The sequence below is a fragment of the Salvelinus fontinalis genome, chromosome 29 (genome assembly GCF_029448725.1).
Source record: "Salvelinus fontinalis isolate EN_2023a chromosome 29, ASM2944872v1, whole genome shotgun sequence".
Classification (NCBI taxonomy): Eukaryota; Metazoa; Chordata; class Actinopteri; order Salmoniformes; family Salmonidae; genus Salvelinus; species Salvelinus fontinalis.
Genome location: NC_074693.1, coordinates 32,101,264 through 32,128,870, shown reverse-complemented (window position 1 = coordinate 32,128,870; position 27,607 = coordinate 32,101,264). Strand labels below are relative to the sequence as shown.

Here is a 27,607-nt window from a genome sequence, read left to right as displayed (position 1 = left end):
GGACAGGAATGTGATTCTCCAGTCAGGAAAAATCTCTCTTGACACAGAGGCATTCAATATCAGCCTTAAATGAAGAGATGCAGGCTCTTAGAGATAGATGGGAGTCTCTCCTGTCTGAGGCAACACTGATTGCTACGCAAATGGACGTTGCACCTCAATTTAGCAAGGAACACATTCGCCAGAGGAAAAGGAAGAGATTCCATGATGAGACCTCTCAAGAGGAGACAGCTCAGGACAGTGCAGCAACGGTGTTTCAGAACACAGTGTTTTTTACTGCTATGGACAACATCATAAGTAACTTGGACACTAGGCTCCACACCACTGAAGAAATTGTATAATAATTTTCTGCTGTTCTGAAAGTTGGGCAGATTAGTGAGGATAAAGTCCCTTCTGTGTGCCAACCACTGATCATGAACTATTCCAGAGATCTTACACCTGAGTTTCAAAATGAAATAAGACACCTGAACACTGTATATGCTGCCACTTTCCCCCCTAACTTGTCCCCTCTTGGTCTCCTGAAGGCAATTTGTAAGATGCAGCTGCAGAGCATTTTTGGAGAAGTGTGCATTGCTTTACGTATATTTTGCACACTACCTGTGACTGTTGCTGGTGGCGAGAGAGCTTTCAGTAAGCTAAAACAGATTTTTTTTTTTACTATTTGAGGTCCACTATGTCCCAGGACAGGCTTTGCAGTCTTTCCATGCTGTCCATTGAAAGTCAGTTAGCTAGAAAGCTGGACTTCAAAGACTTGATCCAAGACTTGATCCACTTTGTTAGCAAGAAGGCTCAGAGCTGGGCTCTTGGTGAGTAAGGCTGAGCAAGGGCCAGTGATAACTGTTAAATGGCATGGCTATGGATATTGGATCACTACACACATGATGCCCACAGGCTGAGAACAAGATATATCTCAAGGTAATGGCTGGATTGCCATAAAATTTGTTGTGCACAATCAAGACCCCAATTGGAAGAAACCTATTGATTTGGTGACCTCTTGACCTTTCCTCTAGCGCCACCATCAGGCCTTTTCATTTCCATTTTGTTTTCCATTTCCACTTTTACAGCTGCTTATTTTCTAGTTGGAATGTGTACTTAGTTCAAAAATCTGCTACTGATTTTATTATTTCATTTGTTATATCATTCTATAGATGATGTTAATTTATTTTAATTGAAGAGGTTAATGTATATTTAAGTAATATTTATTTTAAGTTATACATTGATGTTAAGAGAATTTTCCATTCAAGAATTTGACCATTAAAATTACATTTAGACTGTAAAAGATGGCCTTTAGCACAATTCTTATAGAGGGTATCAGTCTTGCATCAAATAGGGAATTCCACTGTATGCAGAATGCTGCATGCGTGTCTGCACAGTGTTATATTTTCACAGCTCACTGTCAGTAAATATCATACAGTAAATATTGGACTACAAGAGAGTTGAAAGCCTGCAAAGATAGAGATATTTAAAGTTTTGAATGGGTCGATTGGGTTCTGGAGGTGTGTGGTTACAGCAATTGCGCAGGGTTGGTGTGGCCTGTGGTGGTGGGGCCCAATGTGATATCTTTTCATGGGGACCAAAATTCCTGGCAGCGCCCCTGCACATAGCCTACCATTGGCAAACATGTCTCAATAGCGTATAGCCTAGACAATTTGCAGTAGCCTTTTTAATAAAAAATGTCAACTTTATCTGAAGGGGAGTCTGTTCACCACGTGCGCAATGCGCGTTCCAAAATCGACCCGATTCCTCCATGTGCACGGATTACCCCAAGAAAGTGTAAAGGCAGGAAATGGGGTGCCAAACCCCAGTGGGTTAAATATGATCCACAGAGAAGTATCAACTCATTTACAGTTAGCATTGGTCTAGCAGTGGTCTTTTATATATGTTCAAAGCTGTCAATTTGATTTATAGAGAATGGGCAGGTGGATTTTCATAAACCACAGGCTATGCTCCAGTTCCTTCATTGCTGGAATGTTCTAGAAATGTCCGAAGACAGGCGCGTACTGGGACCAGAAATCGGCTCTGGTATTTCTAACACACTGACACATTTTTTTCCTTGAGGCCCCCATTATTAGCCAGATAATTATCATTTTACATTTAATTACATTTTACAGGTGTAAATATTGGACTATAAATTTTGCTTTCCTGTGTTATACTTACGCTATTTTCTTATTCCATTCTACTGAGCCATTTGCTTTATGTTCATATTCTTACCTTTTATTTCTTATTGTTGTTTCATTGTCGAGAAGGAACCTGCAAGTAAGCATTTAGTTGGACGGTGTATACTGTGTGTATCCTGCACCTACGACATAAAAGCTTGTGACTTGTTTTGCACAAAAAAACAAGTTATGCAGGCCCACAGTGGTGGGAAAATTACTCAATATCATACTTGAGCAAAAATAAAGATACCGTAATAGAAAATGACTGAAGTAAAAGTGACAGTAAAATACTATCTGAGTAAAAGTCTAAAAGTATATGGTTTTAAATGTACTTATGTACAGTGGTGGAAAAAGTATTCAATTACCAGTAAAAGTACAAAGTAAATTATATAAATGTCATTTCTTATATTAAGCAAAGCAGACCGCATGATTTTCTTGTTAATTTTTTTTTACGGACAGCCAGAGGCACTCTCCAATTCTCAGACATCATTTACAAATGCAGTATTTGTGTTTAGAGTCCACTGGACAGATGCGGTAGGGATGACAACCCATTATATTGATAAGTGTGTAAATTGGACCATATTACTGCCCTGACTGAGCATTCGAAATGTAACGAGTACTTTTAGGTGTCAGGGAAAATGTAAAAAAGTACATATTTTCTTTAGGAATGTAGTGGAGTCAAAGTAAAAGTATTAGTACTTTAAAGTACAGATACCCAAAAAATCTACTTAAGTAGTACTTCAAAGTATTTTTACTTAGTAACTTTACACCACTGCAGGCCCACTCAGGTAAAAATGGACCCGCCCATCTGGCATTTGCCCGAAATGCCTGATGGCCAGTCTGGCCCTGTCCAAAGGTCATTGTCATAGCCTATGAGATTATATCTTGACATGAGGGGGGGAAACTCAGGGGGGGTTTTGAATGTCAAAATTGACCACAATTTTACAAATTAGTTTTATTGGCAAGGCAGCTCCCTCCACATCGTCATCTGGCAAGTGTCTGAACTAGAGGTGCCTAGACCAGTGGTGGAAAAAGTACCCAATTGTCAGATACCTTAATAGAAAGTTACTCAAGTAAAAGTTAAAGTCAGCCAGTAAAATACTACTTGAGTAAAAGTCTAAAAGTATTTGGTTTTAAATATACTTTCACCTTTATTTAACCAGGTAAGCTAGTTGAGAACAAGTTCTCATTTACAACTGCGACCTGGCCAAGAAAAAAAAAAGCAGTGCGACACAAATAACAACACAGAGTTACACATGGAATAAACAAGCGTACAGTCAATAACACAATAGACAAAAAAGAAAGTCTATATACAGTGTGTGCAAATGGCGTGAGGAGGTAGGCAATAAATAGGCCATAGTAGCGAAGTAATTACAATTTAGCAGATTAACACTGGAGCGATAAATGAGCAGATGATGATGTGCAAGTAGAGATACTGGTGTGCAAAAGAGCAGAAAAGTAAATAAAAACAATATGGGGATGAGGTAGGTAGATTGGGTGGGCTATTTACAGATGGACTATGTACAGCTGCAGCGATCTGTTAGCTGCTCAGATAGCTGATGTTTAAAGTTAGTGAGGGAAATATAAGTCTCCAGCTTCAGCGATTTTTGCAATTTGTTCTAGTCACTGTCAGCAGAGAACTGGAAGGAAAGGCAGCCAAAGGAGGTGTTAGCTTTGGGGATGACCAGTGAGATATACCTGCTGGAGCGAGTGCTACGGGTGGGTGTTGTTATCGTGACCAGTGAGCTGAGATAAGGCGGAGCTTTACCTAGCATAGACTTATAGATGACCTGGAGCCAGTGGGTCTGGCGACGAATATGTAGCGAGGGCCAGCCGACTAGGTCACAGTAGTGAGTGGTATAAGGCGCTTTGGTAACAAAACGGATGGCACTGTGATAGACTGCATCCAGTTTGCTGAGTAGAGCATTGGAAGCTATTTTGCAGATGACATCGCCGAAGTCGAGGATCGGTAGGATAGTCAGATTTACTAGTGTAAGTTTGGCGGCGTGAGTGAAGGAGGCTTTGTTGAGAAATAGAAAGACGATTCTAGATTTGATATTGGATAAGAGATGTTTAATATGAGTCTGGAAGGAGAGTTTACAGTCTAGCCAGACACCTAGGTAATTGTAGTTGTCCACATATTCTAGGTCAGAACCGTCCAGGGTAGTGATGCTAGTCGGGCGGATGCGGGCAGCGAACGGTTGAAAAGCATGCATTTGGTTTTACTAGCATTTAAGAGCAGTTGGAGGCCACGGAAGGAGTTGTTTGGCATCGAAGCTCGTTTGGAGGTTAGTTAACAGTGTCCAAAGAAGGGCCAGATGTATACAGAATGGTGTCGTCTGCGTAGAGGTGGATCAGGGAATCACCCGCAGCAAGAGCGACATCATTGATATATACAGAGAAAAGAGTCGGCCCGAGAATTGAACCCTGTGGTACCCCCATAGTATCAAAAGTAAATGTGATTGCTAAAATATACTTAAGTATCAAAAGTAAAAGTAGAAATAATTAAAAATTACTTATATTAAGCAAAGCAGAAGGCAACATTTTCTTGATTTTAAAATTTAGGTAGAGTCAGGGGCACACTCCAACACTCAAGACATTATTTACAAAAGATGCATTTGTGTTTACTGAGTCCGCCAGGCCAGAGGCAGTAGGGATGACCACGTGTTCTCTTGATAAGTGCGTGAATTTGACAATTTTCCTGTCCTGTTAAGCATTCAAAATGTAATGAGCACTTTGTGTGTCAGGGAAAATGTATGGAGTAAATGGTACAATATTTTCTTTAGGAATGTAGTGAAGTAAAAGTTTTCCAAAATTTAAATAGTAAAGTACAGATACTCCAAAAAACTACTTAAGTAAAAAATAATTTAAAGTACTACTTAAGTAGTTTACACCACTGGCCTAGACACCGTCTACTGATGTGAGACACATGCATGCAAGCATCCGCACCATGAATACAGCAGGCTTTACAGAGCTGCCATCTACAGTATTCTGGAGCACCATATCAATAAGGCATCTATTTACTGTATTTCAATGATCACCCTGATGGTATACGTATCTGTGTATTGGTATCCAGCCAGAGGCGGCAGGTAGCCTAGTGGTTAGAGCATTGGACTAGTAACCGAAAGGTTGTAAGATCGAATCCCTGAGCTGACAAGGTAAAAGCTGTAGTTCTGCCCCTGAACAAGGCAGTTAACCCACTGTTCCTAGGCCGTCATTGAAAATAAGACTTTGTTCTTAACTGACTTGCCTAGTTAAATAAACGTAAAATTAAAATAAATTGGTATCCAGCCAGCGGTCAAACATCTCTGGGGACATGAAAATAACTGCAGCAATGCTCCCCATCCAATCTGACAGAGCTTGAGGATCTGCAGAGAAGAATGGGAGAAACTCCCCAAATACATGTGTGCCACACTTGTAGCATCATACTCAAGAAGACTTGAGGCTGAGATGGCTGCCAAAGGTGCTTCAACAAAGTACTGTGTAAAGGGTCTGAATACTTATGAAAATGTGGTATTTGTTTATTTTTAATAAATTAGCAAAACTTTCTAAAAACCTGTTTTTTCTTTGTCATTATGAGGTAGTGTATAGATTGATGAGGGGAAAAAAACAATTAATCAATTTTAGAACAAGGCTGTAACATAACAAAATGTGGAAAAAGTTGAGGGGTCTGAATACTTTCCCAATGCACAGTATCTGTGTATTGGTATGTACTATATCTTAAAAATAGTGTGGTGTAAGGGAAAATATTGAATGTTGAATGGCAGACCTCGACCCCCCTTTTCGATTGTGTATCAGGGAGAGTGGGATATGCAAAAAACACATTTCCAAATCACAAATGCATATTAATACACACGTGTGAAATAGGAGAAATAAGCACCCACCAAATTATTAAAATATGGGTTTATATAAAAGGAGACGCATGTAAATACAGTCATCTCTTTATTACACATAGAACTAGATATTATGCCCAGGACATGGGATCATTAAAACAAAATAAAAATACAGAAGAAAAAAAAAAAAGTGTGAAGACATCTTCAGATCACCCAGATGGATCCACGAAATAGTCCTGCAAAGAATAATAATGAATCACAAAAACATTAGGCTGTCATGTTTTTCTTTTGTAATATAATAAATCGAAAGAACAACAATCTGAATTCAAACGGCAGACATTTTTACAAGCGTTAGAACAGCACAACATCCTTATTCTTGAAAGTCCCACATGCATTACCTTTCAAATTACTAAACTGAGGGAGACTTGAAGAGGGTAAGACTCACATGTTGTCATAGCGATTCATTCCAGGCCATTCCTCACGTTGTACTCATGCACATCAGTGCTGTGCTGTTTGAAGAGCTGCAGATGAGAAAAATACCCTTTCAACCAGACTCTATAGTTTTGGCATTCATCCTGGACTGCATTCAAAAATCCAAACAATGTTCTGCAGTATTGTGAAAGGAAATCAGGGGAGAAATGTACAAATATCAGTAGGCTAACTAAATAATCGTATGTTTTGTGTGTAACCCCCAATAGAGGAAGTGAGCCGTAATTACCAGGCCCCAGAGGAAAGCGGACGTCCCGAAAGCTAGGCCCACACGCAGCCAGTTGGGGTTGGTGTGATCTGGCTTTGCTGCGGTGAACGCAGACCGACTCCCAACTGCAAGATAAAAGGGCAATGAGATTAATAATCAGTATTTGACCTACTGGCAATTCAACAGAAAGACTTGTGGGGTTGTAATGCTTCAGTTGTTACTGTATGAGTCTGTTCTTGCTGACTCCCAATAGAGACCCGACAAGTGACATGTTATTCACAAATTGTGCATACATTATTGTAGACTACACCAATACTAGGTTTGACATTTGTCTCTCTTTATCTCCATAAAACAACCATTCATGAGGTAATTATCGTGCATGAAAATTCTGTGTTTGGACTAATGATTACATCCCAGGTAGCTAATAATACCTAACTAACTAGTAGACTACTAGTAAGCTAACGTCACTTAGTTACTATACCTAGATAACACATTCATCTAAATACAGCTACTTTGTGTTTTCATGTCAATTGCAATGTTATTAAAATGTGAATGGCTATCAATGTCGCCATATAACTTAGTACTTCACTTAGTCAAGACAGTTACGCTAACCTTGTTAAAATAACGTTAGCTATTGACATTGGCTAATGTTAGCTAGCTAAGCTAAGGTCAGGCCTCAAAACAGCCCGATAGCCAGTCTTCTCGCAAGGTTAACGTTTAAAAAAAATAAAAATATATATATATAAGGATTATTACACAAATTATACATCTGTTTGCTTTTTATTGACTTACTCTTGCTGACGCTTGCTGCCCGTAGTAATAAACGATTTAGTGTCATTTTAGCCAAAGGATTTGTTCCCTCATCCGAAATCGGTTCCTGACGAGCTGTGATCGACGATGTGCACTGTCCAGTGGAGTAGAATTTGAAATGATCACAGAATGATAGATTTTTAAAAAGAGGGATAATTTTATTTAACGATGAAAGGCTCAGTGTTCCTCAAATAAAGGACACACTTGAACCATTTACTGTAAAATTTTGCAATAACATATTAACTTCTATATGTCATGTTTTTACGTCTATGATGCAAATGTCATGTTTTTACGTCTATAATGCAAATGTCATGTTTTTACGTCTATAATGCAAACCACATAACAGTGATGACAATGCTGCAATGATGGCTAATGGCTACGGAAATGGACTGTAAATCTTATCTAATTCATATACATTTTTTTATTCTTTCTGTCTGGGGCTGGGGACAGTGCCATGTAGCTAGCTCTGGAGAACCCAAGGTTGGAGTTATGAGAACAGAGAAAAATATATTTTCCATCACGTCTATTGCAAAACCGAAGTGATGCACTATACTTTATAACACGTCCCCTTCCATAATTGTCTTTGATTGATTGATTACATTTGTAACTTTTCAGTTTGACAATTTTGTACCGTACAGCAGCACGCACACAGACCCAGAGAGCAGCTTGACCCGGAGGAGAAGGCGGCCATTTTGGTCTGAAGGGGGCCTTGGCTGTCACCACGTGAGGAAGAAGAGCCCGAAAGAGATCGAGACAATTCCGGGAGCTTTGACTCGAAGAGACCGACAGGGGAGAGAGAGAGGAAACTTCGATTCTGATTCATGCGCGAAGCTACAGAAGAGTAGCCAGTTTACAGAATGCCCTCAATTACTCTACCGCCGAAGGAGAACGCTCTATTCAAGAGAATATTGGTAAGTGCATAGCTGCCGCTAGCTAGTTACGTTAGCTAACTTGCTAAATATAGCAAGCTAGCTAACTTGCGCACGTTACAGTAGCTACTCTATACATTACCAGTAGCTAGCTAGCGTTGATTCGATTTGAAATAAAACAGCATGTATTCATGTTGTATCGTTAGTTGACATATGTTGTTTCTTCCATCACCATTTCAACGATTGTAACGTTATAGCTACCTAACTCGTGGGCTAGTATGTCGCGAGGCACTCGAAATGGCCTGATTGTCATCATTAGCTTGTTAGTTAGCGGTTTCAGTTTTACATCGTTTACTAACTAGCTAGTTACCATGAAACATGGCTAACAAGCGAGTAAACTCACTAACTTGTTATCAGTTTGTTGTAGCGGGGTGGTTCAAAATAAACGCATGACTTTGCTCCAAAACATGATTGGCAAGGAACATTAGCTAGCTACGGCTAGATAAGTTTGGCTAACGTAGGAAGCTAGCTCGCTGCAAGCTCATTCTACATCAACCGCACAGGTACTTCATCATTACTCAGCATTTTAGCAACAAGAGTAACTATAACTAGCTATGAAGCTAGATAGCCGTTACATTTAACATGCACAACGTATGTGTAGTGTTGTCCCCAAAGATATTACTGCAAACAGCGGTATGTTAAGTATTGCAATCCTTTACCACAGATTGCAGTTAGCTAACACAACCTAGCTACCCAGCCAGCTAGCTGTCACTCACGCTTTGCTGAACCATATATCATATGGGAACTAATTATAAACAATTAGCTTCCTATCATGCCAGCTAAAGTGCACACGTTTAGTCTACTTTGCTGAATATTGAGCACCATTCACACAACTATTTCCTATTTCTGGACATGGTGTTTAACAATGTTGGGGGTATTGGCGAAGTTAAGTTGTCATTAGCTCGGCATCTCTCTAGGCCTGCAAATGCAAGTAAGCCACACCTACAGTGTTGGGTATAAACTGTCAGATTAGTTGCCAACATGTGTTTTTCATAAGTATACTCATATATTTTTGAGCAATTATGTATATTGAGGAAAGTACATTACTGAATATATTTCTACAGGGTTGGTTCTCTGCAGGAAAAAACCCCACTCTGATGCAAACATTTCTTTACCATTGTTTCTTGCATTACTTTACTCTGCAAATACAATAGTAATTCATTGACCAATGCTGTTTGAGGAGAGCTCTCAAGGTGGTGGCCTGGTTGTAAATGCTTACCACAATTATGTTTTGCATAGATGTGAATTGTCTGTTTCCATTCAGAGCCTCTAACGTTCTGTACAACATTCTGAAAACGTTTGTTTTAGTTGCTGTGTTGAACGCTCCTCAGTTTCCTTGGAGCCCATGCCTTCTCCCTATGCCAGTGTGGATTCCCGGGTATTAGCGTTATGTGGGGAATTGGCAGGCTGATCACCGAGGTGCTAGGCCACACTGTGCTGACCCAGGCAGATAGGAATCTACGTCTGACTGGTTCTCTAATCACTGCATCTCATCACCCACCTGACGACACATTCACACAAAGCTAGATGTTTTTTCAGACCCAATCAATCAAGATACTACTTACAGTATGGTTGTGGTGAGCTACTGTCCCTGCTTGCTGGCAGGATGGTATCACCAGACAACCTACCCAAAAGTTTTATTTGTAACTATGTATTTGGGTGATTCATCAGATCTGAGCTCTAAGAACAGGCTTTGCAAAAACCTTGATGACAACACACCTCTCCCCTGTTGCAGAGATGCTATGAGCACAAGCAGTACAGAAATGGACTCAAGTTCTGCAAACAGATCCTCTCCAACCCAAAGTTCGCCGAGCATGGAGGTAAGGCCTGCTTCAACAGCCACTAATCACTTATCTTTTGGTGGTCGGAACATCAGTGTTGGTAATTAATTTCTTGGCCTAATTGAGTGTTTTGGCTGTGACTGACACTAGTTCCTCTTCTCCCTCATCTGTCCCTCAGAGACGTTGGCGATGAAGGGACTGACCCTGAACTGTCTGGGGAAGAAGGAGGATGCGTACGAGCTGGTGAGACGAGGCCTGCGCAACGACCTCAAGAGCCATGTCTGTATCCTTTTATACTAGCGCTAATGAGGTGAGGGTTCGTATGAACCTCCTAGACGGTGGCGGGAAGACGTTCACCAAAAGCTCAACATCATAATAAGCCCAAACTTTTGACTCCATCCCACAAGCCCTTACTGCGCCATGTCTACTGCACATAATCCAGACAGGGAATGGGAGCATGCTAGATTGGCTCTGACTGTTACTGTGACATCTAATAGTATAGGCTTGGTTGCATTAACACAGGGTTTACTGTTCTCATTTGTCACCATGGGTATTAGCTTTCTTTGTTGCCTTGAAAATTATTCATGTGCTGTTAGTAGTCCTCCAAATGGGTTGTTTTAGCGAGGGATTTAATTTCTCTGAGGTTTGTATTTTTTTTTAGTTAGGCAAGTCAGTTAACTTCTTATGGATAGGGGGCAGCATTTTCACATTTGGATGAAAAGCGTGCCCAGAGTAAACGGCATCCTACTCGGTCCCAGATGCTAATATGTGCATATCATTAGTAGTATTGGATAGAAAACACCCTGAAGCTTCTAAAACTGTTTGAATGATGTCTATGAGTATAACAGAACTCATATGGCAGGCAAAAACCAGAGAAAAAATCCAACCAGGAAGTGGGAAATCTGAGGTTTAGGTTTTCAACTCTACACCCTATTGAATATACAGTAGGATATGGGTCATCTTGCACTTCTTAAGGCTTCCACTAATTGCCAACTAGTCTATAGAATGTTGTTTCAGGCTTTTACTGTGAAGGGGGGCTGAATGAGAGGGGAATGAGTCAGAGGTCTGTCAGCGGTCTCGGGATGCGAAAGAGAAAGTTACCTCTCGTTCCACAGCTTTTCTACAGACAAATTAATTCGCTGGTTGGGACATTATTGAACATTTATGATAAAAACATCCTGAAGATTGATTCTATACATCGTTTGATTTGTTTCTATGACCAGTAATATAACTTTTGGGAATTTTCATCCGACATTTCCGCTGGACTTGCCCGTGCATCTGAGTTTCGATTTGTTTACTAAACACCCTAACAAAAGGAGGAATTTGGACATAAATGATGGACTTTATGGAACAAATCAAACTTTTATTGTGGAACTGGGATTCCTGGGAGTGCATTCTGACGAAGATCATCAAAGGTAAGTGAATATTTATAATGCTATTTCTGACTTATGTTGACTCCAACATGGCGGATATATTCTTGGGTTGTGTCTGTCGTCTGAGCGCCGTACTCAGAATATTGCATGGTTTGCTTTTTCCGTATTTATAAAAAAAAAAAAAAAAAAATCGGACACCGCGGTTGCATTAAGGAGAAGTATATCTTTAAATCTGTGAATAACACTTGTATATTTTTATTAATGTTTATTATGAGTATTTCTGAGATTTGATGTGGCTCTGTGCAAATTCACGGGATGTTTTGGAGGCAAAGCCAAATGTAAACTGAGGTTTTTGGATATAAATATGAACTTGATCGAACCAAACATACGTGTATTGTGTAACATGTTGTCCTGGGAGTGTCATCTGATGAACATCAAAGGTTTCATTTTATCAATATTTCTGCTTTTTGTGACTCCTCTCTTTGCTTGGAAAATTGCTGTATGCTTTCTGTGACTAGTTGCTGACCTAACATAAAAATATGTTCTGCTTTCGCCGAAAAGCTTTTTTGAAATCGGACACTGTGGTTGGATTAACGAGAATTTTATATTTAAAATTGTTACTAATACTTGTATGTTTGAGAATTGAATTATGAGATTTCTGTTGATTGAATTTGGCGCCCTGCAATTTCATTGGCTGTTGGCGAGGGGTTCCGAGGACGGGTTAAGAACAAAATCTTATTTACAATGACGGCCTACACCTGGTTTAGTGTGTGTGTATAGTCTGTTGTTTTGCCTCCTTAACCTTTGCACTCACAGGCTGGCATGTGTACGGTCTGCTACAGCGGTCGGATAAGAAGTACGACGAGGCCATCAAGTGCTACCGCAATGCTCTGAAGTGGGACAAGGACAACCTGCAGATCCTCAGGGACCTTTCACTTCTCCAAATCCAGATGAGAGACCTGGAGGGCTACAGGGTGAGGACCCAGAGACACGTGTGTGCACGCATGTCTCCACTCATAAGTATTAGCTCCTGCTGTGTGTAATAATTATTCTGTTATGCTCTCTCTCTCTCTCTCTGCAGGAGACCCGCTATCAGCTCCTGCAGCTGCGTCCTGCGCAGAGGGCCTCATGGATCGGCTACGCCGTGGCCTACCACCTGCTGGAGGACTTTGAGATGGCCGCCAAGATCGTTGAGGAGTTTCGCAAAACGCAACAGGTGAGCTTGACCTCTGTGTTTTGAGTCAAATAATTCTCATTGGGTGCTCTGTAGAGTTCCTGTATCACCCATCTGTATAAATTATTTTGATTGGTCACCCTGCCTGGATCAGTAAATGTGGTGCTGTGTTTCAGACGTCACCAGACAAAGTGGACTATGAGTACAGTGAGCTGCTGCTGTACCAGAACCAGGTGCTCAGGGAGGCGGGGCTGTTCAAGGAAGCACTGGAGCACCTCACCACCTATGAGAAACAGATCTGTGACAAGCTTGCCGTGGAGGAGACACGAGGTGTGTGTGTGTGTGAGAGAGAGAGGACAGTGAAAGTAAGCATGTGTGTATTGAGTGTTCGAATCCTAATATGTGTGAGGGTGTAGGGTTGTGTTTGTAGATCTATGTATAAAATGTGATTCATGTGAACCTATTTATCGCTCAGGAGAGCTGCTACTGCAGCTAGACCGCTCGGAGGAGGCCACTGAGGTCTACCGACAACTGCAGGAGAGGAACCCTGAGAACTGGGCCTACTACCAGGGTCTGGAGAAAGCACTGAAACCAGGTATCCTTTGAACCCTCACTGCTACCCACCCCATTCCCACTGGACCCTCTCTCTGGTCCCCTCTTTAGCATGAGTCCTCTCACTACATTGACTTGTGTTTGGTAGATTCTCTGACCAGATTTGAATCTGCGTATGAATGGCATGCTCTGACTGTTGGCTTCTTGTGTTCCCAGCTTGCATAGAGGAGAGGCAGAAGCTCTATGAGGAGGCGTGGGTGAAGTATCCCAAAGGACTTGTTCCCCGGAGGCTGCCTCTCACCTTCCTAACAGGTACATAAATAAGCCATTATCACTATTACTGTGTAATTATCCATGGTGTGATGGCCTTTCAAGACGATGGCTGATAGACACAAGCACGTTGAAATGTGGTCTGTGGAACACCGGAGGATGGGGTGTCGAGGAGCTCCATTCACTTCTTGTTTTCCTTTTAGGTGAGAAGTTCCGTGAATGTCTGGACTGCTATCTGAGGATGAACTTCAGTAAAGGCTGTCCGCCCGTCTTCACCACTCTGAAGTCCCTGTATCACGACAAGGAGAAGGTGAGGGAGAACCACTGCCATTCCATAGACTCCAGCAAGTCACTGAAGTAACATGCCTGGACTGAGATGTCAGGATGATCTTGTGTTTGCTTGTTCCTCTCCGTGTAGTTGTCCATCATTGAAGAATTAGTGGTTGGATACGAGACGTGTTTGAAAAGCTGTCGAAAGTTCAATCAAAGTGGTGAGTGCGATCAGATTTTCATGTTTTATGCAATCTAATAGGAACCGTATTATAGTCTCTAATTATGGTGTGTGTGTATTAGATGACGGTAAGGAGGAGCCCCCCACTACTCTGCTGTGGGTCCAGTATTTCCTGGCTCAGCACTTTGACCACGTGGGCCAGCAGACGCTAGCCCTGGACTACATCAACACAGCTATCGAGAGCACACCCACGCTCATAGAACTGTTCCTCATCAAGGCCAAAATATACAAGGTAACCCACACACAGCCGTTGAGCACCCCCGCACCCGCAAAATTGTTCCTGAAGAGACACATTTTCTAGACATGTCATTATAGTGAAGATTTACAGTGTAACACTCTCTCCCTATCTTTGTCTCTGTAGCATGCAGGTAACATAAAGGAAGCAGCCAGGTGGATGGATGAGGCCCAGGCTCTGGACACTGCTGACCGCTTCATCAACTCAAAGTGTGCCAAGTACATGTTGAAGGCCGGCCTGGTCAAAGAGGCAGAAGAGATGTGCTCCAAGTTCACAAGGGTCAGTCAGTGTTTGGGTGTGTAAACTGTACATTGTGTGTTGCCTTAAAACCCTTTGTGTGTGTGGTGTTAACTGTGGGTATCTGTGTGTTTCAGGAGGGTGCGTCAGCGGTAGAGAATCTGAATGAGATGCAGTGTATGTGGTACCAGACAGAATGTGCTCTGGCCTACAAGTCCATGAACAAGTTTGGAGACGCACTCAAGAAGTGCCACGAGATTGAGAGGGTAAGTTTTCGAACTGGGGGGGGCAGATTCACTGACGAGGGTTAAACCTGTATAGATGGCCCAGTGATAGTACAAGTCTGCTCAGTGGTTGGATTGCCTCATAACCATCTGTGTCCCATTAGCATTTTGTGGAGATCACAGACGACCAGTTCGACTTCCACACGTACTGCATGAGGAAAATGACGCTGCGATCCTACGTGGACCTGCTCAAGCTGGAGGACGTGCTGCGCATGCACCCCTTCTATTACAAAGCTGCCCGCACCGCCATCCAGATCTACCTCGGCTTGCACGACAACCCCCTCACCGACGACAACAAGGAACACCAGGCCGACGCCGGTACGTGTTGTGTGTGAGAGAGTCTGTGCAAGACCCCAAACTGACGCTTGTTTGATATCGCTCATTTGATGTTTTAACACACTGTTTTTTTTGTTTGGTGTAGTGCAAAGTTCACTCTGTTTTTTGGCACTGAGCAAATTTCAGGTCTGCTGAGAACAAACTTTAACTTTGTGAAAATTCTGTGCAACTTTGAGCGTGCATTTACTGTGAAAACAGACTGTACCCGCTTTAAGTTAGTTTTAATTGGTCAAGTAGGCTACTGTGGCTATTTGATCATAATGTAGGCCTGCCAGAGTGGCCTACCATAAAACATAACATTTTAACATGGAAACAGCTGTTCTATCATTCAGTGGCAGCCAATGTGTGGAGTTCAATGTAGGCCTACATTTCATGAGGCTTGAAAAAAAACATACAGGGCTTGACATTAATCTGTTTATCCATTTGTCTTTCAGACAAGGAGGTGACAAAAAATATTTGTTGCAAGAAACCACTTTACAAAATAAAATGTGTTTTATTCCCATACCATTATTCCAGAGAATCAGACAAACTAAGCTACCCTCTGCCTATTGGCTACTTAGCTTATTAAATCCGGCAGGTAGCCTAGAGGTTAGAGCGTTGGGCCTGTAACCGAAAGGTTTCTGGATCGAATTTCCGAGCTGACAAGGTAAAACAAAATCTGTTCTGCTACTGAACAAGGCAGTTAACCCACTGCTTCCCGGTAGGCCGTCATTGTAAATAAGAATTTGTTCTTAACTGACTTGCCTAGTTAACCTGTTACGGCTAGACGTTTCGACAACATCCGGTGAAATTGCAGAGCGCGAAATTCAAATTAAATTATTAGAAATATTTAACTTAAAATAAAATCACAAGTGCAATACACCAAAATAAAGTTGAACTTCTTGTTAATCCAGCCATTGTGTCAGATTTCAAAAGGGCTTCACGGCGAAAGCAAACCATGCGATTATCTGACGACAGCACCCCACCATACAAACACAGGAAAATCATATTTCAACCAAGCAGGTGCGACACGAAAGTCAGAAATAACGATATAATTCATGCCTTACCTTTGAAGATCTTCTGTTGGCACTCCAATATGTCCCAGAAACATCACAAATGGTCCTTTTGTTCGATAAACTTCTTTATATCCCCAAAATGTACATTTGTGGCGCGTTTGATTCAGAAAAACACCGGTTCCAAATCGCCCAACATGACTACAAATTATCTAATAAGTTACCTGTAAACTTGGTCCAAACATTTCAAACAACTTTCTTAATCCAACTTTAGGTATCCTAAAACGTAAATAATTGATAAAAGTAATAATAAAAAATAAAAATCCTGTCTCAAAATAAAACATTACCCCTTTAAGAGGGAAAAAAAGCTCTGCCTGACTTGCTTTTCACAGATGTCTAGAAATGTACACTTTTTTTGTGCTCTTGTAAGAAGCAATCCCTCACCTATAGCCCAGTTATAGAAAATTTGTAGTCAGCAAATGACTCAACTAGCAAAGGATATGAACAAAATGTGCACACGTGGCTACATGCAGCTCTGGCTTTGATTTCAAAACAAGCTCATCTATTCATGACTGCTCATGCTGGAAACACAGTCCAGTTCAAGGTAAATGGCACAGATCCACATATGGCAATGGTCTATTTGCGTATAGGCCTACTGTACCTCTGTTTATGCTGCACTGGTCTATGTAGGGTACGGGCTGAGTAGTGCGTCAATGCAATATAATCCTACTCTGATGCGTTCTGCCTACAACAAAATCTCTTGATTTGATCACAATTGCCACAGTAAAGCGAAACGTTGGTGTTAACAGGGAAACCTGTAGAACAGCTGTCACCAACCTTTTCTGAGTCAAGATCGCTTTGAGTCAAAATGCAAGCAGAGATCTACCGCTCACATTTTCCTAACCATGACTTGAAAAACATAAGCCTATGCAACATTAACAATGGGGTTTGTGCAGTAAGTTATAGGCCCAATACATTATCACAGCAATTGGCCTGCCAATGCATTGTTGGTCGGGACAGTTTGGAAAAATTATATACAAAATTTTGAGGTAGGCTATATGATCACACCGGTAATAGATCCGTTGTATTATTTGTGAGACACTGCTGATTGAGCATGCATTTAAATAGTTGGCTTTTATTTTCATTTTACCGGGCTGATGGGGTCTGCATCTAATGGTCAGTCTCAGCGGAGGAAGAGAGCAGCCGACTAAGGGTCGGCCTCTCAACATCCCTCCGCTCTCCCTTTCCTCCACTGACACTGACCGAAAAGGGACACTGTCTTCCAGCTGATGGCGAAACTCAAGTCGCACCGCATTATTACTGCCTCATGCACAAATTCATGTTACTCCTATGAACAGAGAAGGTAAAATGTTCCTCTATATTAAAAAAGACCCAAGTCGCTAATACTAAAGCAAGCTAAGAGATGCACTTTCCTACTCTTTATTTACTGCTGCAGTGCTTGTTGTAGCGCTGTGTGGGAATAGGGCGAACTTGGATTTAATGGCTTATAAAAGTGTTGAATACAAAGTGTTGACAGTGCTGAGTAAGAACTCACTCATTAAAACAGCATCTTTGCTTTATTCGTAGAGTCTCTCTAGTCATGGTTTTAAATGTTTAGAAATCTCAGTATCAACTTTGCTGTAGCTTTCTTTTATGCCTGCTATGTTACTGCAGACACGGTAATCTGAGCCATTCGATTGGCTAGCGGTAGGCCTAGAGTGCACTTGATTTGCTCTCCGGGTCCGCCGGGAAGGCAGAGTTTGTACATTCAGACACATGAAATGATTCAAAATGGCAAGTTTGCACTTGGTGCACTTAAAGCCAACAGCCGGAGATGGAAAAAAAAAAAATAGGAACAAGGCTTTATCATTAGTTTTTTTATGATCGATTAGGAATGCCTTGGAGATCGACTAGTTGATCTCAATCGACCGGTTGGTGACTACTGCTCTAGAAAGTGAACATCACTCAAATCTCTTGCTTCTCTCTGTATGCTGACATATCTTCTGCAAGGCAGTCTCGGGCTACTGTGCGCCCACGCGCAGCTTAGAGGGAACATTGGTGTAGTGTCTTGATTTGTAAATGATCCCAGTGTCTGAGAGAAGTGACACTGGCCCGTCTGTCCCTGTGCTGGTGCGTGTCCCACAGAGAACCTGAATGACAAGGAGCTAAAGAAGCTTAGGAACAAGCAGAGACGAGCCCAGAAGAAAGCCCAACTAGAGGAGGAGAAGAAGAACGCAGAGAAGGAGAAGCAGCTGAAGAACCAGAAGAAGAAGAAAGAAGATGACGACGAGGAGATCGGAGGACCAAAGGAGGAGCTCATACCAGACAAACTGGCCAAGGTGTGTGTGTGTGGTCTGTAAAAGATGAAGGAATGACTGAGGCCTATCCCGACAGACTCCTCACAGTGAGCCCTAGTCGTTGGAAATGCCTCAAAGAACAAACCTGTGGTTTCGCTTTACCCTCATGGCTACTGCCATTAATCCTGTGGGATATCACTGCAGAACATGGTGAAATTACACTAAGGAGACTGAACAGTTTTTTGGGGGGGATAAGACCCATGATATTGTTTTCTTCCCCCTGTAGGTGGAGAACCCACTAGAGGAGGCAGTTAAGTTTTTAACCCCCCTGAAAAACCTGGTGAAGAACAAGATTGAGACTCACCTCCTGGCCTTCGAGATCTACTTCAGGAAAGGTAAAGAAACGAGAAGCTGATTGACGTTCTGACACGAGAAGAATCCGATACTTTAGTCAAAAATAATTAAAACATCTGTTTTCCCTCTTGTAGAGAAGTACCTGCTGATGTTGCAGTCGGTGAAGAGAGCATTCTCCATGGAGCCCTCTCACCCCTGGCTGCACCAGTGTCTAGTGCGCTTCTTCAAAGGAGGTACAGTTTAGTAGGGCTTCTGCCACCTGTCATTTGGCCAGGCTGTTGGGCCTTGTCATTATCCAAACTCCATGGATTTAAGATACCCTCACCTCCATCTGTCTCTGAACCCTTTGTTGATTGTTGCTTGAATAGCTGTCTGTGTTCTGGTACAAATAACTCTACCACGTTCTGATTCTGTGTCTTCCTCAGTGTCCGACAGTAAGGACCTACCGGAGGCTGTGCGGACTGTTTTGAAGCAGGAGATCTCACGGCTGTTTGGGGAGAGCAACCCCCAGAACTTTAACGAGAACTACCTGAGCCAACACTCCAACTCTATACCACACCGCGTGGCTGGTACGTACACGCACTACCTGACTCAATAGTCCAACTATGGCACATGAGACTTTACCATAACTACACACACTGTCAACTTGTAACTGAAAAGTTCCACATTGTCCCCCTGCAGCTGCTAAGATGATGTTCTATCTGGACCCGTCCTCTGACAAGATGGCCTCTGAGCTGGCTACAGTGCTGGATGAGTCCCTCACTGGGAGAAGCATCACGGTGAGCGCTTACTCACTGCACTAATTCTTGTGCAACATTGTTATATTTAAATGTATCAAGTACATTTGGCACAGTAGTCCCACACCTGAACCAGAAACAAAATTAGGGAAAAAGGCAAGGAATAATGTAAATTGTCTGTGTGACCCAAGTCTAAAGACGCCTTATCTTTCCTGTCAGATCTGCACAGATGTGCTAGAGGCGCTGCGTGAGGGTAATCTCGGCGATGGGCAGCAGAAGGCTGCGGAGGCGTACCGCGCCGCGTGTAACAAGCTGTACCCCCACACCTTGGCCTTCATGCCCCCCGGCTATGAGGACAACGCCACCTCCACCATCAGCGCCAACGGAGACCTGTCAGCAGGCGAGCACGACGACATGGCCAACGACATGTGAGAGGGGAGCGAGGGATGGGAGGGGAGGAGCGTACAAGCTGCCAGCCGCTAGTCTGCCAACACCCCAGCTACGGTTGTTTGTTTGTGAATGCCCCCTGCAGTGCACTGACCTGGACTGAGAGAGCCGCGAAGAGGGAAAAACAAATGCGCATTTTACTATTTTTTTTAAACCCTGTTGACATCTCTTCTTTAACTGAACAAAATAAAACTGTAAAAGAAAAGTGTTAGGGTGGCTGCCGTTAAGTCAGGTTTTTACTCCTGTGTTTTCACGCCTGTGTTTCTCCTGTATGTGCATCTGCTTCTCACGTTTTTAAAGGTAATTTATATATTAAAAACAAAGAATTTAAAACATTTGCAAAAATTGAAAGATTACAAATTGTGATGGAGGATTGTGGTTTTACCTGTGAGCTGGCATGTGCCAAAAATGAAAAGGTGGAACTTTTTAAAAGGAGACATCACTTGTTTCCCAGGGGAGGCGTAGCGGCGATGCACTCAGTTAATCAGCTACTGAGCTCAAGCAGTCCTCTGCTCGGCCACAAGGTGGTGCAGCGGTAGAGGTCCCGGCGTGGCCTCCAGGAGGGAACAGGACACGACTGATCTGAATGCAGAGACACAGAGCTCAATGCTCACCTGGAGTGCTGTATGACTGACAAATGTGCAGATTTCTGTTTTCCTTTTCCGCTCTGTATTTTCCTTCCTAGTTTTACCCATGTGAAAGTCCCATGAAACCACTTCCTGATAAAGCAAAAACACACTGACACTACAGTTAGTGGGCTTTGTTTTGGGGTTTTATTTCTGTTTATTGGTCAAATGTTATAGGCTCATCCAATGTTACCAATCCATATTTTATTTTTTTGAAAAAGGCGTTTGTCAATCATACTGAGTTCTGCACACAGACCACTCCTAACACACCGAGGAGTTATCAATAACTAAAGTTGAATAAAAAGCTATTTCCTGATGGCATTTTTCCTGCAGAAGTTTGTATTTTATTCAAGGATTCCGGATCAGTATTGTCAAGAGAAACAATTATTTGAAGGGTCTTGAAGAGGAACACTTTCGCTCACGCTGCCTCACATGCTCACCGTAGGTACTATGAGGGGTGTAAATACCATGCTATGTTGGACAGGGCTTTCAGAGTTTTGGTTTGGGCATGTCCCCTGCTGCCCCACCCTCATGCCTTTTGGCTTGAGAGCTGAGGAAGGTGTGGTCCAAGTTGAGGTAGGTGGTGAGGAACTCTGGGAAATCTCTCTTCTGGACAACCTCCAGGAACATGGCTGCAGCTGTCAACAACCTCTGTTCCTCCCTAGAGGGGGAGAGTCAGGAGAGAACGGCAGAATTAAGTCCTAGAAGGGTGGAAGAATTGGAGGCTGAAAGGGGAGTGCAGAGACAAAGGAAACTTCTAGAAATGCAGAATGTTTGAGTTCTGAGTTATCTTGGAAACCTTGTGCTCTTATCCTACTCCCACCTGACAGTGTGACAGCGTGTGACGACCTTCAGCTCCCCCATGACCTCCTGGGTCAGCTCTGTCACCAGACCCCGGGTCACCACCCTGCTATCATCCTCCAGCTGAGTCTGATGGCGGATCCACTGCCACACCTGGACACAAAACACCACACAGACATCTCTCATGAAATGGATCCTGGACTCTCACGTTTTTTTTGCAATGGGAAGTGCGGCACAGGATGACCTAAACTAAAGTGAACCTACCTGGGATCTGGAGATTTCTGCAGTTGCAGAATCCTCCACCTGTCCCCTGTAGAAGAAGTGACCTTTGCCTAGGGGAGACCCATGGAGCATTACATCAACATTACTCCATCACATATCCATCCCAAACCTCCATTAAGGATGCTGGTTCATTATGATGCATACTCTTGAATTCTCACCTTTGAGCCAAGCATCTATGAACAGGATTCCTACAGCGATGTTATACTTCAAGCCGTACAGGGTTACTCCACCCTGGAAGAACGTTTAGAGCAGTTCAGTACACGAGACGTGGAATGGTATTCCAGAGAGATGCATAGTGTAGTATAAATATACAGTAGGACAACGTTATTGAGTAACTGACCGCTGGCATACAGAGCAGGTCGTCGGGGGTAACCGTGAGGTCATCTCTAAGCTGGTGCATCTGGTTGTCACCCTGAGAATGCAGCTTGAAGAGCTGAGAAGAGAGTGATACAGAAAGGTGGGGAGAGTGACAAATCCAATTGTATTTGTCACCTTCTTCGTAAACAACAGGTGTAGACTAACAGTGACATGCTTACTGAGAAGATAACAGTTCCTTGAAAGGTATAGCTCAACAATTCCGACATTAAGGACTTACTTTCTGCATGGGCTCTATCAAGCCCAGGTCATACACCATGAAGCCATCAACACCAGCTTTGATCTCCAGTAACTTCAGTCTGAAATATGAGAAAGGGAGAAACAAAATTGGAGCTGAATGGTGCAATTGGAGCCCAGTGAAATCATAATCGAGCAATCAGTCGTCACTGCTGTTGTGTAATATGACCAAAAACACAGAACAGATCAGGATCAAATAAGCAAGAAATTGATACAGTACCAGTCAAAAGTTTGGACACCTACTCATTCATGGGTTTTTCTTTATTTTTACTATTTTCAACCTTGCAGAATAATAGTGAAGACATCAAAACTATGAAAAAACACATGGAATCATGTAGTAACCAAAAAAGTGTTAAACAAATTAAAATGTATTTTATATTCTTCAAAGTAGCCACCCTTTGCATTGATGACAGCTTTGCACACACTTGACATTCTCTCAACCAGCTTTCCCTGGAATGCTTTTCCTACAGTCTTGAAGGAGTTCCCACATATGCTGAGCACTTGTTGGCTGCTTTTCCTTCACTCTGCGGTCCAACTCATTCCAAGCCATCTCAATTGGGTGGAGGTCGGGTGATTGTGGAGGTCAGGTCATCTGATGCTGCACTCCATCACTCTCCTTCTTGGTCAAATATCCCTTACACAGCCTGGAGGTGTGTTGGGTCATTGTCCTGTTGAAAAACAACTGATAATCCTACTAAGCGCATACTAGATGGGATGGCGTATCGCTGCAGAATGATGTGGTAGCATGCTGGTTAAGTGTGCCTTGAATTCTAAATAAATCACTGAAAGTGTCAACAGAAAAGCACCCCCACCTCCTCCTCTATGCTTCACGGTGGGAACCACACACGCGGAGGTCATCCGTTCACCTACTCTGCGTCTCATAAAGACACGGCGGTTGGAACCAAAAATCTACAATTTGGACTCATCAGACCAAAGGACAGATTTACACCGGTCTAATGTCCATTGCTCTCTCCGTGCTTCTACACCTGCATTGCTTGCTGTTTGGGGTTTTAGGCTGGGTTTCTGTACAGCACTGAGATATCAGCTGATGTAAGAAGGGCTATATAAGTCAATTTGATTTGATTTGCTCATGTTTCTTGGCCCAAGCAAGTCTCTTCTTATTATTGGTGTCCTTTAGTAGTGGTTTCTTTGCAGCAATTCGACCATGAAGGCCTGATTCACGCAGTCTCCTCTGAACAGTTGATGTTGAGATGTGTCTGTTACTTGAACTCTGTGAAGCATTTATTTGGGCTGACATTTCTGAGGTGTAGTTAATTGCTGATTTCTGAGGCTGGTAACTAACTTATCCTCTGCAGCAGAGGTAACTCTGGGTCTTCCTTTCCTGTGGCAGTCCTCATGAGAGCCTGTTTCATCATAGCGCTTGATGGTTTTTGCGACTGCACTTGAAGAAACTTTCAAAGTCCTTGAAATTTTCCAGATTGACAGACCATGTCTTAAAGTAATGATGGACTGTCGTTTTTCTTTGCTTATTTGAGCTGTTCTTGTCATAATATGGACTTGGTCTTTTACCAAATTGGGCTATCTTCTGTATACCACCCCTAGCTTGTCACAACACAACTGATTTGCTCAAACACATAATGAAGGAAAGGAATTCCACAAATGAACTTTTAACAAGGCACAACTATTAATTGAAATGCATTCCAGGTGGCTACCTCATGAAGCTGGTTGAGAGAATGCCAAGAGTGCAAAGCTGTCATCAAGGCAAAGGGTGGCTACTTTGAAGAATCTCAAATATAAATTATATTTTGAGTTGCTTAACACTTTTTTGGTTAATACATTATTCCATATGCGTTATTTCATAGTTTTGATGTCTTCACTATTATTCTACAATGTAGAAAATAGTAAAAATAAAGAAAACCCATGAAAGGAGTAGGTGTGTCCAAACTTTTGACTTGTACTGTACATAAAGTGGAAACATCAGATGACGTATAGATGACTGTGTAGAATAGGTCCTTGCCTGGTGACGTTGGCCAAGGCTGCTCTATAGGGGGCACTGTCCCTGTCCTGAGGCAGCAGCAGGGCTGCCATACCCCCAGTAGCCAGGGCTCCTCTACGGTGACATGTCTGGACCAGCAGGTCCATGTAGCTCCGCAGGAACAGCTTCTCCATGTTGACATACTTACTGCGGTCAGGGAGCAGGAAGGCCCCTCGGTGACCTGTCAGGCAATCATATGACCTTTAGATGACCTTTTGTAAACTAGTGGTCCAGTGATGTATCAATATATACCCAGGGATTACCCATGTTTAGACAGCTGCTGCATTCAGTTTTAGAATAAGGTTAAACTGAGCTGTTTGGGATAGAATGGTGCCAATTCTAAAAAACAACATGGTTGAAAGTTGAAAGCGGTCTTCTCCAACATTGCCAGAATAGAGACATTTTGTAGACCCATAAAAACCCTTAGTTTCCATGGAAAAGACAGGATATGACTGAGTGATTGAAGTCACTCACCAAACTTGTTGACAAAGGAGGCGGAGTAATCCCAGATCCCACAGTTGAGTCCAGCGGAGTGATCCTTAAGCTCATACAGAATCTCCTCCATCTCAAATGCTGACAGCACGTTCTCTATCAGCACGGTTGCCTTTATGCTGCCCACAGGCAGGCCCAGCTAGAGGATACAACACACACACACACACTTGTATTTAATGTTACTTCTGATCAGTAATTTACTGTATATCAGAGAAGCAAGCATGCTGTTCTAAAGCATTTCACACCTTTACCATGTTGGCATGCTACAAACCTTCTGCTCTGTCCAGAGGAATATGTTGTTCCAAAGTCTCGCCTCCAGGTAGCTCTCGACCTAACATGCAGTGATGGTGGTGAGGAAAAGAGAGAGTAGTGGAGAGTTTATTTTATTTTATACCAGATCGTGTCAATCCTATTTGCTATTCTAACAGCCAATAACAGCACAGCTATCTACCATAGCCTTACTTTGGAGAGGTAGAAAAATGGCCCACTCTCGCTGTCGAACAACAGCTTGCCACAGTGGAACATGAGGAAGCCGAAATCACACAGCGGCCCTGGCACCTCTTTGCCTTTAACCTGCATACACACAAATACATCAGCACTGTTGAAATATCATCCACACAAATATAAGGTGATGGTCAGGGGCCAACTTTCACTGGGAATGGGGGGGCATGTCCCCCCCCCCAGTTTTATCATTGGAATGTGATACAAAAGGGTCAACGGTGTGCTTTAGGACCATGCGGATGCCTCTGAGCAATCGGGTAGGCTTTTCTGAGTGTTTTTCTGACACCAAAAAATATATTTATATATTATGTCCCCACCACTTCTAAAACCAAAGTTGCACCCCTGATGATGGTTGTAGACATAACATGATCATTTGGATGGCTCTACACGTTCAGCCAATCCAGATGTATGCATGTAAACTGAGGTATTGAGATGAATTTGGACATCAGAGTGTTGAAGTTGGAACTCCATACCATCATGTTGTGTTCCACCATGTTCCAGGCTCTAGGGCGGAGCATCAGAACAGGAGCCTGGGATATCTTGGGGGCATCTGTTGGAGTACAGTAATAGTTGGGCGTATACATTAATAATAATGCAGGTCTTCATACAATATTCTGATCTGTAGATCTACTTAAACATTGTAGAAAGTTATAAAGTAGACTAATGCAGGGTTTGTGATTAAAATATAAGATGTTATAAAGTCCAGTTAAACAATCAAGATAGACTGTATCTAGATACGTTTAGATTCAGATGATGTGTGGCAACAAAACGCTTCCTGCCCTGGACCGAGCCCACCGTGAGTAATGGGTAATAGGGTGGATATAAACTCACTGGGAAATTGATTGTGCACCGCCCGGTAAACATTATAAATGCCTTTTATCTGGTTGTGGTACGTCGGGCAGTTTCCATCATCAAAATCAATCTGCAAGAGAAAAACAACACAGTCGTCTACATAGTGAAGAGGGCTTTTCTGGAATGCTCTGCCCACCAACAGATCCAGAATCACCTGATTTATACGTCTTTTAACTTTTATATCAAAGCCTCCTGATATCCAACATCCCTTGCCTTGTAGCAACATTCTAGACTGGGTACATACATGACTGTTTCTGCATTCAACTATGTTACATTCAACAATGTGTCAAACAAGGCTAATTGGCTAAATTCGACCCCTGAATATCCTTTACCTGCAGGCCCCATTGTGTACCTGTAGGCCCTGTGCAGGGGAGCTGAGGGCCTGAATGAAGCGCTGGGTGTCACAGGGGGCCAGGTCCCCCACATCCACATGTCTCCTCTGCAGCCTCTGGGGGACAGGACGGACCCTCCAGGTAGGGTCGCTTCTTACGGGGGCTGTGACCTCGCAGAACCCCGGTAGGTCACCTGACAGGTCCAGGTGGGTCTTCCTGGAGATTCTAAGCCTCAGGATCTTATATGACAGAAAGACATACTGTATTAGACTAGGTTGATATACTTTATATTTTTTCTGTGATCACTGATCACTTAGTTTGTCAACAAGTAGGCCTAGAGAAAACAAATATATTTAGAACAATGTATTAGTGCCTTTTGACCTACCTTGTCGACCTCTTCATCAAATGTTGAGACCAGTTCCTGTAGAAAGACCAGGGAGCCTGCGGTAAAGATGGTTCGATACTCAGCCTCTAACCCTGGGGGAGAGGGCTCTAGCTCCATGGTTATAGGATCCTGTGGGCCATAGAGTTATTACAAGTGTAATAACATGCCTCAACTCTATGCAAAGAAATCATCAATCAACTGGGACATGAAAGTTTATATGAAGTACTGTATGCTGTACTTGAATATGTCTAGTTGGTTACTGACTGTCTATAGATAATAATGTTACAAACACAAGTTTACATGGATCAAAAAGGCACTGCAGCTTAATTTCAATAAAACGAGCAGGTCAGAGCGGGAATGTGTGCACTTTCACCAGTCATGACAATAAAGATAATGTGACAACATTTTAACAAACAACATTTTAACAAATTGTAATAGGAGGGATTGAGTACTCACGGACATGTTGATGCCTTTTTTCACTACTGAAGTGGACTTTGGTAAGGTGCACCACTAACCATTGTTTGTTTTAGGTAAAGGTTAAAAGCCACTTTCTGAAACATTAACAGGATTTTAAAGTGCTGACACACGTTCGAGATATTATCAAACATCTGAATACCTATTCATATTTGATTGAAATTGTATTTGGAAGAGATTTAGTACTGTAGTTCACTTCTGTGATATTCCCATGTAATGCTTATTTTAATGTTTTGACTGGGCTAGGTATGG

General features: G+C 42.5%; 3 protein-coding genes and 1 non-coding gene across 4 annotated transcripts; 2 read left to right on the top strand and 2 right to left on the bottom strand.

Moving 5' to 3' along the window:
* Positions 1-6,078: 6,078 nt before the first annotated feature.
* Positions 6,079-7,607, bottom strand: ndufc1 (NADH:ubiquinone oxidoreductase subunit C1). Its single transcript, XM_055889075.1, has 4 exons — positions 7,476-7,607; positions 6,705-6,808; positions 6,432-6,507; positions 6,079-6,222 (listed from the first exon to the last, which is right to left on the bottom strand). The coding sequence occupies exons 1-3, from the start codon at positions 7,519-7,521 to the stop codon at positions 6,448-6,450; spliced, it is 210 nt and encodes a 69-aa protein (XP_055745050.1). The 5' UTR covers positions 7,522-7,607; the 3' UTR covers positions 6,079-6,222; positions 6,432-6,447.
* A 344-nt stretch (positions 7,608-7,951) lies between these two features.
* LOC129827841 (N-alpha-acetyltransferase 15, NatA auxiliary subunit-like) lies at positions 7,952-20,963 on the top strand. Its single transcript, XM_055889069.1, has 20 exons — positions 7,952-8,404; positions 10,158-10,242; positions 10,382-10,486; positions 12,393-12,550; positions 12,658-12,792; positions 12,927-13,080; positions 13,226-13,345; positions 13,519-13,614; positions 13,776-13,882; positions 13,991-14,063; positions 14,146-14,315; positions 14,445-14,597; positions 14,693-14,821; positions 14,944-15,157; positions 18,313-18,506; positions 18,751-18,859; positions 18,953-19,051; positions 19,244-19,387; positions 19,500-19,597; positions 19,775-20,963. Exons 1-20 carry the CDS (start codon positions 8,351-8,353, stop codon positions 19,985-19,987), a joined length of 2,610 nt encoding a protein of 869 aa, XP_055745044.1. The 5' UTR covers positions 7,952-8,350; the 3' UTR covers positions 19,988-20,963.
* LOC129828040 (small nucleolar RNA SNORA18) lies at positions 18,542-18,675 on the top strand. Its single transcript, XR_008755243.1, has one exon. It is a non-coding gene; the product is annotated as a small nucleolar RNA SNORA18 (small nucleolar RNA).
* On the bottom strand, positions 20,753-27,602 carry ugl (ureidoglycolate lyase). Its single transcript, XM_055889070.1, has 15 exons — positions 27,338-27,602; positions 26,882-27,010; positions 26,517-26,735; positions 26,144-26,234; positions 25,786-25,862; positions 25,274-25,384; positions 25,083-25,142; positions 24,794-24,950; positions 24,302-24,500; positions 22,307-22,385; positions 22,052-22,144; positions 21,870-21,942; positions 21,694-21,761; positions 21,452-21,582; positions 20,753-21,289 (listed from the first exon to the last, which is right to left on the bottom strand). The coding sequence occupies exons 1-15, from the start codon at positions 27,341-27,343 to the stop codon at positions 21,118-21,120; spliced, it is 1,665 nt and encodes a 554-aa protein (XP_055745045.1). The 5' UTR covers positions 27,344-27,602; the 3' UTR covers positions 20,753-21,117.
* Between the last annotated feature and the right edge of the window lie 5 nt (positions 27,603-27,607).

Excerpts from the sequence above, each read along its gene's own strand:
- ugl (XM_055889070.1), bottom strand. Across the intron at positions 25,385-25,785 it reads TGGTGGAACACAACATGATG|GTTAAAGGCAAAGAGGTGCC; the intron begins GTATGGAGTTCC and ends GTGTGTATGCAG. Across the intron at positions 24,951-25,082 it reads TCCTCTGGACAGAGCAGAAG|CTGGGCCTGCCTGTGGGCAG; the intron begins GTTTGTAGCATG and ends TGTATCCTCTAG.
- ndufc1 (XM_055889075.1), bottom strand. The coding sequence starts at position 7,521 with ATGACACTAAATCGTTTATTACTACGGGCAGCAAGCGTCAGCAAGA. Across the intron at positions 6,809-7,475 it reads GGCAGCAAGCGTCAGCAAGA|TTGGGAGTCGGTCTGCGTTC; the intron begins GTAAGTCAATAA and ends TTTATCTTGCAG. Across the intron at positions 6,508-6,704 it reads CCGCTTTCCTCTGGGGCCTG|CTCTTCAAACAGCACAGCAC; the intron begins GTAATTACGGCT and ends TCTCATCTGCAG.
- LOC129827841 (XM_055889069.1), top strand. The coding sequence starts at position 8,351 with ATGCCCTCAATTACTCTACCGCCGAAGGAGAACGCTCTATTCAAGAGA. Across the intron at positions 13,346-13,518 it reads GGAGAAAGCACTGAAACCAG|CTTGCATAGAGGAGAGGCAG; the intron begins GTATCCTTTGAA and ends TTGTGTTCCCAG. Across the intron at positions 14,598-14,692 it reads TGTGCTCCAAGTTCACAAGG|GAGGGTGCGTCAGCGGTAGA; the intron begins GTCAGTCAGTGT and ends TGTGTGTTTCAG.